Below are 15,371 nucleotides of genomic sequence, written 5' to 3'. Positions count from 1 at the left end.
TGTATAATACTAGAGTGAATTCTCAGTTTGTATAATACTAGAGTGAATTCTCGGTTTGTATAATACTAGAGTGAATTCTCGGTTAGTATAATACTAGAGTGAATGCTCAGTTTGTATAATACTAGAGTGAATTCTCAGTTTGTATAATACAAGAGTGAATTCTAGGTTAGTATAATACTAGAGTGAATTCTCGGTTTGTATAATACTGGAGTGAATTCTCGGTTTGTATAATACTAGAGTGAATTCTAGGTTAGTATAATACTAGAGTGAATTCTCGGTTTGTATAATACTGGAGTGAATTCTCAGTTTGTATAATACTAGAGTGAATTCTCATTTTAAAAAATGTCATAAGTTTATAACAGATACCATAACTTTAGAAAGTAACATGAAGATTTGTGTGTAGCAGTTCATTGGGGGGGGGGGGGGAGGGGGGGGCACAGTCTTTGCCCAGCAGAAATGATTTGGGAGGAAACTGTTGCCTCTGTCCCTCCCCCACTGCCCAGTTCCTAGCCCCTCAGCAAAAGTTTGCATCTAAATCCATGACCGCTAGCTTAAAAACAGGTTCAATAGAGGGCAATACTGTACAGACATATGATTACAAATTACTTTTGTGGGGTTTTTACACTACTTACCTGTCTACTTTCCCGGTACATCTGTGAGACTCCCGAATTTCAGGGAGTACTCCCGGGAGAGTAGGCTACCCTCCAGATTCCACCTTTCCTTCCTATAAATAGGACAGGACCATGATGACGCGAAACACGCTGTCACTCCACCGTTGCATGGTGCTCTCAGTAAATAAATATTTTTTGCCAATAACAAGCAGCCCAAACGTTGAACAATTGTATACTGTTCTGTGCCTTGTGATGTTTTACTTAATCAGAATCATACTTTGTACTTGTTCCGTGTTCTACTTATTGCAAAATTGCAACCAGAGCTTATTCCAGAATCTGTGTTTAAAGGCCGTGTTAATCCATCATAGGCTGGTCTTCAATGCATTTGGCAGTGCCACAAAAGGTTGGAAAAAAAAAATCTCCGTATCCAAATCTGTGGGAGTTTGTGCTAATTGTTGTAGTTATATAGAGACATCTGGCTCACATGAAGCCTTTAGCAAGTGAAGCAGCAGCAGATGTCGTTGCATAATCCTATCACATGTCTTACACTAGATTTGCACTTTTATGTAGACAACAACAGCAAGAAAAAAATATTATTTAGATAGTTTTGCTCGTGCAGTGTAATGGCTAAAACAGGTTTTTATTAGAGATGTTCACTGACCCCCGTGAACTGGTTTTGGATCTAGATTAGCTTCATGTTTTGGTTTTGGTTTTGGCAAAACCACCCTTGCGTGTTTTGGTTTTGGATTTTTTGAAAAAAATCCTAAAATATGCTAAAATCACATAATTTTGCTCTGTTTTTGTTCCTACATTATTATTAACATCAATAACACTAATTTCAAGTCATTTACAGTCCATTTTGACAACCTCACAGGTCACAATATTATTTTCATACACTTTCGGACAAAGACTGCAGCGACCTGGCTGGATGGTAAGCGACAGAGCAATGACACAAACACACGGCAGTTCCTAGCACATCTAGGACACATTGGCACACAGCAGTGGCAGAAAAAAAAATGGGGATCCGCCCTGCCTCCCACCCCTCGCTATGTTGGATCTTAAAAAGGAATTCAAAACTCGCGAGATCCGACGACGTCACAATGACGTTTTGCCTCGTTTTCAATTCCGATGGTGCGCAACAGTACCAAACATCCATCATTATCTTGTGTACATTAGGAGACACCCCCCCTCTCTCCACCACCACCAGTTTTTTATACTACATTTTTCATACTGGTTTTTAAGTTACTTTTCTATGTATTGTTTTTCATTTTAAGCTGAAATTATTTTATATTTAATATGTACATTTTTGATACCAGTATTATGATGTTTAAAATGCAAGTGAAACAAGCACATTTCGTAGTAAATTCTTACAAAAGGGAGATAGAACCAATCAGGAGCAACGGCTAGGAAATAATTATTATATTTATTACATGATAGGGGAATTGTTCTGCACACAATACTCAGCAGATTCCACTTTCTGCTTCAATAAAACTAACACCACTTTGCACACTGCCATGGCCTCAGGCAGTGCTACCCACCGCCTTCTTGCTATTTGCCCCCATCCCTGATGCTTACCTTAGCAGACGGGAGGTGCGGGTGGCACCCTCTCCCCCTGGGACAAGGAGTTCGGTGGGGGGCTGTGACATCATAGCCAAGCGCCACACTGACGTGCACAACTCTGACATGGAAGACAGATTCGACAGATTCATATGTTAGGAGCCACTGGCTGCTACTCATTCATGTCTGTGGCCAGTACTCCACGGAGGACATTAAAACACTATATAAGCCACATTATGTCACTCATCCAGTTTTTCGGTGCCCCCTAACCTTTTGCACCCTAAACAACTGACCTGCGCCCTGCAGCCATTCTCCTAAATACACAAAGCTTTCTCTTATTTCCCTCTCACAACTCTGTTATACCCTAATCAGAGTTACTTTCCTCTACAAAAACATCAGGTGCCCATGAGAACGTGCGGGTCTGCAGACCATCTCTCACACACAGTGTAAGTCCAGCACACTGTGTTACAACCACCACATGCACACAAATGTTTGTCATTCCCCTCTTTCACCTCTCCTATTCTATAAGTAATGCTGCATTACCCCCATAGGAACACCACAGGCCCATGAAAACTGCCATCTCTGAGCCCTGCTGCCCGCTTTGTCAGACTTTCTGTATATCAGTGGTTCCTTAGGAGACAGCGCCAGTGCAACTGATCTTACGTCTCCGTTGTCAAAAACCACATACTGTACCTTAATCGCATTGTGCTTTCATCATAGCATCGTTCACTTGAATGCAGCATATAGAAATAAATTCAAACATTACTTACTTTATAGAAAAAGGACCACGTATCAAAAACAAAAGTTAGCCACGTGTAATTTGTGTACTACACACCATACTCTTTGTCAGAATGTTATCTCCTCTCTTTCTTGTTTTCTGTTTGTCACTTTTGCCCATCACGATGATGGGTAAAGGTGAAACAAGAAAGCACCTTTAGCTATAGAGGGCAGGCTTTATCTTAAACTACAGCCTGAAAACATAACACTAAATGGCAGCTTGTATTGGAATATTTCAATAATTTTTTTACCCTATTCCTACATTAAAATGCCAATACCAGGAAAATTGTAAGCTCTCAGGAGCAGAGCCCTCTCTCCTCCTGTCTTCTAGTCTGCTCCCGCCTTGTCCTCCAGTCTTCTTCTCCGCTACCACCTTGTCCTCCTGTCTTCTCTGCTCCCACCTTGTCCTCCCGTCTTCTTCTCTGCTGCTACCTTGTCCTCCCATCTTCTTCTCCGCTCCTACCTTGTCCCCCCGTCTTCTTTCCGCTCCTACCTTGTCCTCCAGTCTTCTTTTCCGCTCCCACCTTGTCCTCCTGTCTTCTTCTCCACTCCTATCTTGTCCTCCCGTCTTCTTCTCCGCTTCCACCTTTTCCTCCCGTCTTCTTCTTAGCTCCTACCTTGTCCTCCAGTCTTTTTCTCTGCTCCCACCTTGTCCTCCCATCTTCTTCTCCGCTCCTATCTTGTCCTCCCGTCTTCTTCTCCGCTCCCACCTTTTCCTTCAGTCTTCTTCTCCGCTCCCACCTTGTCCTCCCGTCTTCTTCTCCGCTCCCACCTTGTCCTCCCGTCTTCTTCTCCACTCCTATCTTGTCCTCCCGTCTTCTTCTCCACTCCCACCTTGTCCTCCCGTCTTCTTCTCCACTCCCACCTTGTCCTCCCGTCTTCTTCTCCACTCCTATCTTGTTTGATTAGTACATTGGCTATTATAGTGTTTTATAGCTATTATAATAATAATATTATTATTATTATTATTATGATAAACATGCCGTTAACGCGCTAAAACAAAAAAAAACGAGCGCTCTAAAAATATTAGCGTTAATACGGTAATTACTCGCCAAATTTCATCCCGTATTAACGGTATTTACGCGCATATTACCGTATTAACGCTAATATTTTTCGAGCGCTCGTTTTTTTTGTTTTAGCGCGTTAACGGCAACAATTGAATACCCCCCTTTGAGTAATGCAATATTTGGAAATTGAAATCAGCCTCGACATAACATGTATTTAAATTGGATGGGAACCACGTGAAGGGATTAAAAGTATAACTTCACCTTCCATGGTGAACTATTGAGTCTTCTAGTTTGTATTCTGGGTCTTTAATAAAAGAAATATCAGTTACAATACAAGGCATACATGCACATAACGCACATTTCTTCAGTAAACGCTTACTTAATTTCTTTGATGTCCTTCGATGGAGTTTACAGTTTGAAAACAGATGCTGGGAGTCAACAGCAGGAGTTAAGGAATGGTAAATATTTCCATTGAAAAGGGCTTTACATTCCAAAAACATTATTTCCTACAATACTCTCTGGAGAGGAGACGATTGTGCATGTTCACAGGGAGTTACTCATGGCTGCAATGAGTTTTTAGGGTGGAGAAGACACTGTGACTCTTTCTAGCAGCGTGGTCAGTACTTTGATATGTGGCAATGTATTGTTTAACCAGGGTTTTTAAAAGTCACAATTTATCACTCTCCAACCTTATGTTTTTATGCCTTAAAATGAGCAATTATTGCACAAAGTGTCCATCCACATTGACCATGAGTTTACTCATTAGGGTGGGAACTATGCTTAAAATTAGTGAACAAATGTGCGGGTTTGTAATATATTTAGAGAGGTTTATACTGCAGGCATACAAGCCCCCGTTCGAAAAATAACTTCCCACTTTTTACCTCTGGGAAATTTCTGCAGCATCCCAAATACAGCTATAGGGGTGGAAGCAAATCAGTTTAGTGGTTTGGCTATTATAATGAGCTACGCCATGGTGCATAATAAAAACATGGGGCACAGTGGTTAGCACTTCTGTCTCGCAGCACTGTGGTCATGGGTATCACTGGCCCATTTATCATAACCTGGTTACCGCCACTAGTCTGTCCACCACTAGCTCCACCACCGTGGAAATATTGAATATTCGTAGACTGGTGACTAGGAACTGTGCTTCCGTCATGTGTGTGCTGTACCTGAAAAAGAATCACATCTGTCTGGTGATTGTATATCAACATGTCTGTATTGCCAAAACATACTGGTAGGTTAATTGGCTGCTAACAAATTGACCCTAGTCTGTGTGTGTGTGTGTGTGTGTGTGTGTGTGTGTGTGTGTGTGTTAGGGAATTTAGACTGTAAGCCCAATGGGGCAGGGACTGATGTGAGTGAGTTCTCTGTACAGCGCTGGGGAATTAGTGGCGCTATGTAAATAAATAATGATGATGATGATGATGATCTATGGAACAAAATGCATTTTGGTTGAACAAACTACCTTGGTGCTTTCCAAGAACCAACTAGGACGTGCGGTTCTCACATCATCCTATACCAAAAGTGGTGGGAAGCAGAGGCAGAACTAGCAAGCTGTGGGCCCCCGATGCAGGGCAGTAGGGAGGAGGGAACACAGCTCACTAGTTTCATTATCTCCATGGGCCCCTATGCACAGCACCTGCTGTGCCAATGGAATTTACGCCACAATGTTTTCCGAATAGAAATCAAACTCTATTCATCTACGGGAGGGGGCACCGCATTATCAGGGAGTGGAGATCCTGTCTTGCCTTACACTTTTCTTGAGGCACTTTTGCGCTAGCGCATTTCAAGGGCCACTTTGACCACTGCAATAAAAGCTTTCAAAGACACAAAAGTGCCACATGTAGTGAATACAGTTCTAATGACCTCTCATTCTCTTGACTAATATAAATAAATAAGTCTAAACCCAGTGGTATTTTAGGAGAAATAAAAGTTGAAATGGATGTAAGTGGTAGTCAAGTATTAGTAGGTTGGAATTCAAAGTGACATTTCCCTATTTCCACCAAGTTCATTTTCAAGCGGATCCGCAAACCCGTAAAGCTGGGCGCAGATTAATTTTCCAGGGATGGATCCAAGGATCGGGAAATGCAGCTTGAAATGCGTCAGTCAGACAAGTAGGCGTTTGTGCGTACATAACGCAGCATTTTGGGTCAATAGACTAACATGGCTTAAATGAGCAAATCTGCACTAAATCCAACGCCAGCAGACATTCGCTTTCTAACTTGTGCTAGACAAAGGAACGTTACTAAATAAACCTCTAAAAGTTATAAAAATCAACTTTGTGTGAAATCTAAATTTTTGAAGACAGAAAACCCTGTGCAGCTTAAGCCCATATATAAAATAACCATAAACACAAGGCAAACATGGGGATCACCTATAGACTACACACAGATAAGGCCAAGGTGGGGAATTGAACTCATGACCCCAGTGCTGAGAGACAGAAGTGCTAACCACTGAGCCACCAAGCTGCCCAATGCAATTAGGCTCTATTCAAGCCTGGGTATTTGTAAGTGTACTAATTACTAACTATAGCAAACTTTTAATCTCAGTCTTCTTTTAACCCCATCACGCTTTGCACTTTATTTCATTTATTCACTCATTATTGCCACTAAAGGACGATTTTTCATACGTCTGTGGGGAAATTCTTACTTGGTTTCCGGATAGGAAGAAACTAGGGCTGACCTTCCCAAAAAAAGTGGCTTTTCACAGACATACGTAGTGATGTCATCATGACTGACGCATTTGATAGAAGCTTCTGGGAACTGGGGACTCTTTTGGAAAAAAAACATACAGTTTGTGTCAAGCTGTAGATAAGGAGGTAGGAAACTCTTATTTGATGAGCACAGACCATGCCTAAGCAGCAGAGTAAGTTTGGAGCATGCAGTTGGATATTTTAGTCCTAGCAGATAACCAGGATATTGGGTCAGTGCCTACACTTTAGCTGTGTACTAGTGAGTTCACCGGTGACTCAGACAGGAGAAGCTGACATTGATAAATATCACAGCATAGAGCTCTCTAAGGAAGCAACTCAAACGGAAGTGAGTCGATGTAAAAATATCAGTAGGACTTTTTACTTTATTGGTCTGTAATATCATTGTTAGTATAATAATGTCTGGATTAGTGGCGTACAATGGCTGTTTGGTATTTGTGTATTGTGCAACATTCTGGAGATATAACAATTGCCCAGTCTGTATGTAGTGCTCACATTTGCACAATGAGTTGAAAATTGTCACACTCTCAAAGTCTCAGTCACCTCCTAAATTATTTCCACTCCCCCAGCGACTCTGTAGGAGAAGAGCAGTTTGGACCACTGTAGGATCTGGAAGAGTTAGTGCTGTGGCACGTAGACATGTCCCAGAATTTATCCCTGTATATAATTAATTTTCTTTTCTTACTGAGCATGAAAGCGATATAGAAATCGTGAATCCAGGACAGGAGACTTGTTTTTACAAATGCCCAACAATTTGATGGTTCTGGAAGCAGTGATGTCCCCTTGTTACAATCTGCCTGAAACTTTCAGCATTTGCATGCTGCTTTGTATTGGCAGCTCCTGCCTCCAGGACTTTTGGACTTGTTACATTAAATCTATTATCTGGCAGTACCTCTATTCACCAGAGGTGCTGCGATTGTGCCTTTTCCCTTGTCATTACTAGGGCTTAAACTATTGCACTAATTATCTCCTGCACCTGATGGCTCACTATTTATGCCTGCCTCTCTCTGTTACCTGTGCTGGTCATTGTTGGTTTGTTGCTATTCCTTCTGGTTGTGTTCTCCTGCTTCTCCCGTGCTCTGGGACTTTCACATGCTGCTGCAGACATCCCTACACTGGATTTCTCTCCACCCAGCCATTCTACCTGCACCCACTGTATTCCTTGCTACCAATATTCAGCCTTACTTAGAAATCCCTGTACAGTATCAGCAATATCTGGTTTGTATCATTTTCTGTATTTTTCATTAAAACCTGCTCAATACACACCTTTTGCTTTCATCACATCCCGGGGTCCATAGCTGTGATTTCCACTGAAGCGTGACACCCAAAGAGAGTTCATTGAATGAACAAACTTCTCATAGATGATTCTATGGTCATCTTCATCAGCGAATGTACCTCCTATGCTACCCTGTCTGTTGTGTTGCTGAGAACCGGCTGGGCTTGCCTTGCCACTGTCCCTGAGCTGCGAGCAAAAAGCCTGCATTGCAATTACCGTATTAACGGTAATTATGCGCACTATTACTGTAATATCGGTAATAGTGCGCAGGCAGCGTCACTTTTTACAGTAACGCGGCCAATTGAATTCCCCCCCTATGAGTTAACGCGATTTGAGCTTTAACAAAATTTATATCAATCTCTTGATTTCCTGCATCCTGTCTTAGAGACATAGGAAACCTAACAAGTTTAATTATCCCATCAGCCTAAGGGATGTGTTGGACAGTGAGTTGAAAAGGTCTAATTAACATGAGATTACCCGCCTTCAGACAGTCACAGAAAACACAATTCCTGCCCTGGCATGGCCTCAAAAATCAGCACATTGCTAATACAGAAATATAACAGTATCAAAATCAGTACATTTGCAATGACATAAATTGACGCCTGCGCGACTAATTCAAATAAATTTCTACAATAAATTATTTTTATGTGAACCAGCCACAAACTTCCCCAATAAACAATATCCAAATTCCCCCCAAAATACAAAAACAAAAACACACGTATAAAATAGGGCGCAAAATAACAAAATGTTATGTTTCTCCGTTTAATTTATATCAATTCTGATAGTTGAAATAGGCTATTTAATTGCTATTTATCACACAGATCAAATGACTTAACCAAAGGACGACTTATGTAAATACAGTTCTTGGTCTTTGCATCCTCAGATTAAAACATAGGTCTAATAGCGAGTGTGTACGAAACACCTTTTCGCAGAGGATATACCTGGAGGTACGTGAAAAGAGGATTATATAGGAGTGTGGAATACTGTACTACTGTTATATGCTTAAACTCAAATAATGCATTGCCTATTAATTTCTTTGTAAGGTCCCATTATTAAATGTTTCTAATACTCCTCTCTCCAACAGATAAAGATGGTGGCATCCTGCCAGAACCAATCCTTGCAACGGATTCCACTGGCTCTTCACCCGGGCATCAAGACACTCAATCTGTCTAATAACCACCTTCACAACATCACCAAGAACCCATTGTCCTTCTACTCCTTGACTGAGATCCTTGATCTAGGCAACAACAAAATAAGCTTTATCCAGCCTGATACCTTCAAAGACATGGTCAACTTAAAGGAAATTAATCTTTCCAACAACTACTTAGATAGATATGCTTATTATAGCTTACAGAGCATAGGACTTTTACCCAATGTGCAAAAGTTGGATCTATCAGGAAACAGCTTGTACACAGATATGACTGGATACTTTTTAGAAAATGCCCCCCACCTTCGCTATCTCTCGCTGTCAGAAAACAGCATTACCATGATTTCTCCAGAAACGTTTTTGGGCACCCCACTTTTAGAAGAGGTGGATCTTCGTAATAATATTATCATGGACATCGAGGAAGGCTCTTTCGAGCACCTTAGTCATCTCACCAAAATTAACCTGGTCATGAATTCCATCACATGCATATCAGAATTTAACCTACGACAGCTCCACAGCCTTAATCTCAGTAAAAATAGTATACAAACGTTCCACACATCGGAATCAGAAGAAGAATACAATCTAAAATATGTTGACCTAAGTGACAATAAGCTTGGGCATTTCCCCGTTTTTCCAAGCGTCAACAACATAATTTCCTTGAACTTGTCTATGAATCTCATAAGGTTTAGAGAAAACACATCTCATGAAGAACTCGAGTGGATGGAAGAGGAAGGTGTAAGAAACACGGGCATGGTTAGTTTGCTAACACTCATCCATCTAGACTTAAGTTACAATAACATAAACTTCATACCTGAGGATTTCTTTGCTACAATGCCAATGCTTCAATTTTTAAACCTGAGTAAAAATTGCCTTGAATTTATTTCATTTGCAGACCCTATTAAACTCAACTCACTGGAATACCTTGATTTAAGTGCTAATTCTTTACAGAACATATCACTGGCTTCAGACTCTCTGTGGTCTTTAAGAGCACTTTACTTACAAAATAACCAACTGCAGGTGGTTGATTCGAGAGTCTTTCAAGGTCTCTCCAGCATTGCCACTCTTCACCTTCAAAACAATAATGTTGCTTTGTGTGGTATGAATTTCGAAGAAGCAAACCATGGACCAGAGAAAGACGGATGTATTTGTTTTTTTAACATTCCAACTTTACAACATTTAAACCTCAGAGAGAACATGTTAGAAGCAATACCGCAGAATGCGTTTTATGGAACACCGTTGACTTTTCTTGATTTCTCCATGAACCTTGGTCTTACAGTAAGACCAAATGCATTAAAGGGGTTGGAAAGTTCTCTAGAAGTTCTACATATAGAAGACAATTCTCTTATTCAGTTGAATGTTGATCTGCCTCTTTTAGTCCAACTCAGATATTTAAATCTCTCTGGTAACCAATTGACGTGGCTGCCTACATGGAACACAAATTGTCATCTGGAGACCCTGGACTTGAGCAACAACAGCTTCAGCAATCTGAAAGACAGCAACATCCCAGCCTTAGAAAACACTTTAAAAACTCTATCCTTACACGGAAACCCACTCGGCTGTTGTGCAAACTCCTGGGTTATCCACATGGCCAGGAGGAATACAGTCACCATCACATCTCTGGACGTCACCACATGCCAGAACTCGAGTGGTCAAAAAGAGGAGATACTTTTACGTCAAAACACTTCGGACAATTGTGAGAAAGAGGATTTGAAAAACATGAACACAGTCATTATTTTAACAGTTGTGTTGGCTATTCTAGTGACTGCAGGGGGAGTTGTCTCTTTGGGTTGTTACTGCAAAAACAAAGTTAACCAACAATTTAAGACTTAACATGAAGGATTTGTGTTATTATGGTGGACTCACAAAAACTAAGAACCCACCACTAGACAGTAAACCCACCAAAAGGACAATGAAACATACCTCCACCTAAATCATTTTAAAACAAGTGGTATGTGTTTTGTATTCTCTCATAAACACTTGTGACAATCGTAAGATTCCCGAGGAACACTAATTGTTTTACGTTTAGATGTCACCATTGTTTGTGACTGTCTTTGTGCAGTAATGGACCGTTTAGCAATTCTGTGGCAAAGGATAGAATCTTTTGTAATAAGCAGTACCGTATTTTGTACTTCCTATGGAAGTTTACAATATCAAGGGAAATAATTGCTAAAATACAGGTAGTTACTATGTTTCACAGCATTGTGTAAAAACACAAAAATTTTCTGTGTGCGCAAATGTTCACAGGCGTTAACAGTAATTTTGGGGTGCATATGCTGCATGCAGACTCATAAGAACTTCCTAAGATTTTGAGTAACTGCAAAGAGAACACTATATTATATAGTTTATCAGTGTGGTTTGACAACCATATATGGAATTTCAAACATCTAAGGTGTTCTTTCATATATTTTCAAATTTAATTTTACATTTAATTTTTTCTTTATTGTTCCTTTAAACAAACAATGCACTTTTAAGGAAACTTGATTATATGAAGTTAAATTCAGAGACAGCCTAACTTTACCTCTAATGATTGTTATACACTCCACTGCGGGACAATATAAAGGGGTGTAGCTACCTTCCATAAAATATTATCAATACAGTTACCACCCTAGCCGAAACAGACATGATGTCCTAAAAACACATCTACATTCCTTATTGCATTGTGAATGGGTGTCATTGATTGGGCATCCAATCGCAATACAGCATTGAAAGGGGCGTGCTGACAACTTAATAATGGAGCAGGTTGTCAAGAGGGGCTTAGATCTGTAGCACGGACGGAGCAAATAGATGTATGTTTTTGAGAACCAATATCCTGTTTAATGTCTATTGGGTATATTTTCACAAGTTGATGTTAAAGTAACAGAAGGTACCGTTTTAAAGAAAATCCCCATTCTACTAAAATTTCAGATAAAATAACAATTTTAACAAATAATTTTTGAAAATTCTGCCTTTTGCAGATAAATCAAGGGATATAACACAATATGTGAAATGCCATTGTGCTAAAGAAGATGATGTAAAGATATTTATTTTATCAATGCAATAAAATCAGTATTATTTGATAAAATGAAAATTATAATGATTCAGGAAATTGGTGTATTTACTCATCAAGACATGTAGATGCAATAAATCTTTTATCAGGTGACTTGTGGAATTATGCTAAGATTTCCGAGATTTTAACAGAGAAAATCTGGACATTCTACTGTTATGAAATTTGTGATCAAAGTAACAGAAAATTAGCCAATTGGCCTTTAATTGCAATAAAATGCTAAATATTATCATTAGGAGAATTTACTTATAGTTGCTTTTAAAATGCCTGGCCGTGAAGCAGAGAAACCAGAGGCTAGATTTACTAAGCTGCAGGTTTAAAAAAGTGGAGATGTTGCCTATAGCAACCAATCAGATTCCAGCTGTCATTTATTTAGTACAATCTATAAAATGACAGCTAGAATCTGATTGGTTGCTATAGGCAACATCTCCACTTTTTTAAACCCGCCGTTTAGTAAATACATCCCCAGATCTCTGTTCGATGTGGCCATAGATATGGGTGAACAAATTGGACAAATACAGCTATAGGGTGCTCAGACTGAAATTAAATTAATTGATTCCATCGGGTCCAATGTATTGACAGATTGGGGTTATAAGCCAAACAGATCTTCTGGCAAACCTGGTCAACATTTGTTTGATCCGGATCAGGTGTTGATCAGACTTGCTGCCTGTTTTGGGTACACATAGTCAGAAATGTATGGCTATTTTGGTCTAAGATGAGCTAATTGGTACTGTAAATTACCGTTTATATTGGCTCCTTTACATTAATGAAATTATATATATATGATTCAGTTTGGCATATATTTAAGATGAAGATGGGGCATGCAGTAGAACCTTAAAATAATTACTCTGTAGTGGATTTGTAATATTAAATAACTTTAATATATACATATTTATATACAATTGTGAAGAAATCATGGATTATATAAATAGAACTGCCCCCTGCCCCCCTTATGGCTAAGGCTTCCATGTGTCCTAATTTTCCCAGGGTAGTCCCTTTCTTTTCCCATCCAAAATATTAAACTAATTGCGATTTTCCAATAAGCTGCAAAAATCTAGACTGCCTATGAAAATTCGCATTCCTTCTATCCCCTCTGCACCCCTCCCCCCCCAAACAATGCCAGAAGATGAAATAATTGTGTGTCCAAACTGTGCAGAAAAGATCAACCCAGCACTACCTATAATATTTTTCAGATAAAATTTCAACTGCTTCTCCTCTTGTCAGGCCTCGGACACCTACATGGTTTGCAATGTTTTGCAGAGCATATCTTTCTACAGCTCGGCAGCATTTTTGGCCCGGGCAGAGAGGAAACTTACCATGGAAGGTTAGCAAATAGGTCAAACGTATGTTTCATGACCACCAAATCCAATTGCGTTGAGTGCGTACAGGCTCCAAAATGGAAATCTGACTCTGAAGAGTATTATACAGATGGCAGTGCTTAACTAGTGAAAGTAAGTCAACTCTGTTTATCTATAAGTGAAAATGTTCCTTCAAAAAATATTTCCATACAATATGATCTTGTCATCTTCCACTGGACCATCACAAAGATATTTACACAATATAATCCATCCAATACTTAACTAACCAAAAGTGTAGGAGAAATACAAATAAACTTAGTGAAAACTTGATATGTTTCAGACTATGTTGGCACACAAGGGAAGTTACGTGCAACAAACCAGAGTACAGGGCCTCTGTCTTTTGTATACATGTTTGACACGAAATGTAAAATAGGTTTTCTGGAATAATGCCAGTGTAGCTTGAGTGTATATATAAAACTCAGCTCTCCGACGACCACGTTATTACTGCACAGAAAGCAACATACAGATGTCTTATTGTATCTATCATTTTGCTAAGCCTCTTTAAAACAGTGGGAAAAGTAGACATTTCAATTCCACATAAGCCTGCATTGATGTATTTAAAAGAATAAGGATTTACCTAGATTATAGTAATTAAAGTTTACATGCAGCGGAGGCAACCCTACGTCTCCAACCTCATCTCCTCTATGCTCCCTCCCACCATCTGCAACCTCATCTCCCTCCACACTACCTCCTGCCAACTTCAAACTCATCTCCCTCCACACTACCTCCCACAAACTGCAACCTCATCTCCCACCAAATTATATCCTGCCATCTGCACCTCATCACCCTCCACATTACCTCCCACCATCTGAAACCTCCTCTCTCATCACATTACCGCCAACCATCTCCAACCTCATCTCTCATCACATTACCTCCCGCCATCTCCAACCTCATCTTCCTTCATGCTCCCTCCCACTATCTGCAACCTCATCTCCCTCCACACTACCTCCTGCCATCTGCAAGCTCATCTCCCTCCACACTATCTACTGCCATCTCCAGCCTAATTTCTCTCCACACACCCACCTGACATCCTCAACCTCATTTCCCTTCACACTCCGTCCCACCATCGCCAACCTCATCTCCCTCCACACTACCTCCTGCCATCTCCAGCCTCATCTCCCTCTACATGCCCTCATGACATCTCCAACCACATTTCCCTGCACACTACCTCCTGCCATCTCCAGCCTCATCTCTCTCTACACTCCCTCATGACATCTCCAACCTCATTTCCCTCCACACTCCATCACGCCACCTCCAACCTTATCTCCCTCCACACTCCCTCTCGCCATCTCCAACCTCATCTCCCTCCACACTACCTTCTGCCATCTGCAACCTCATCTCCCTCCACACTACCTACTGCCATCTCCAGGCTCATTTCTTTCTAAACACCCTCCTGACATCCCCAACCTCATTTCCCTTCACGCTCCTTCCCACCATCTCCAATCTCATTTCCCTCCACACTCCATCCCGCCATCTCCGACCTCATCTCCCTCCACAGTCCCTCCTGCCATCTCCAACTTCATCACTCTCCACACTCCATCCCACCATCTCCAACCTCACCTCCATCCACACTTCATCTCGCCATCTCCAACCTCATCTCCCTCCTGCCATCTCCAAGTTCATCACCCTCCAAAATCCATCCCACCATCTCCAACCTCACCTCCATCCACACTGCCTACTGCCATCTCCAGCCTCATTTCTCTCCACACACCCTCCTGACATCCCCAACCTCATTTCCCTTCACACTCCCTCCTGCCATCTCCAACCTCATCTCCCTTCACAATCCTCTCATGATTCCCAACATCATCTCCATCCACAATTCCTCCTGCCTATTCCGATGTGCCAATTGCCGCTTCATCTCTCCACAGATTACCTCTTTTCACTC

At 40.8% G+C, this 15,371-nt stretch overlaps 1 protein-coding gene across 1 annotated transcript in view; it reads left to right on the top strand.

Annotated features, from left to right (window-relative positions):
• The window catches only part of LRRC32 (leucine rich repeat containing 32), a 36,903-nt gene extending 24,414 nt beyond the window's left edge, over nt 1–12,489 (top strand). The window contains exon 3 of the mRNA XM_075198573.1: nt 9,023–12,489. Coding sequence (XP_075054674.1) covers nt 9,023–10,915 — 1,893 coding nt within the window. The 3' untranslated portion in view covers nt 10,916–12,489. The remainder of the gene's footprint in view (nt 1–9,022) is intronic.
• Nucleotides 12,490–15,371: the final 2,882 nt, after the last annotated feature.

Source organism: Mixophyes fleayi, chromosome 2 (genome assembly GCF_038048845.1).
Source record: "Mixophyes fleayi isolate aMixFle1 chromosome 2, aMixFle1.hap1, whole genome shotgun sequence".
NCBI lineage: Eukaryota > Metazoa > Chordata > Amphibia > Anura > Limnodynastidae > Mixophyes > Mixophyes fleayi.
Note: the sequence above shows the minus strand (reverse complement) of the source record. Positions and strands in the feature narration are given on the sequence as shown.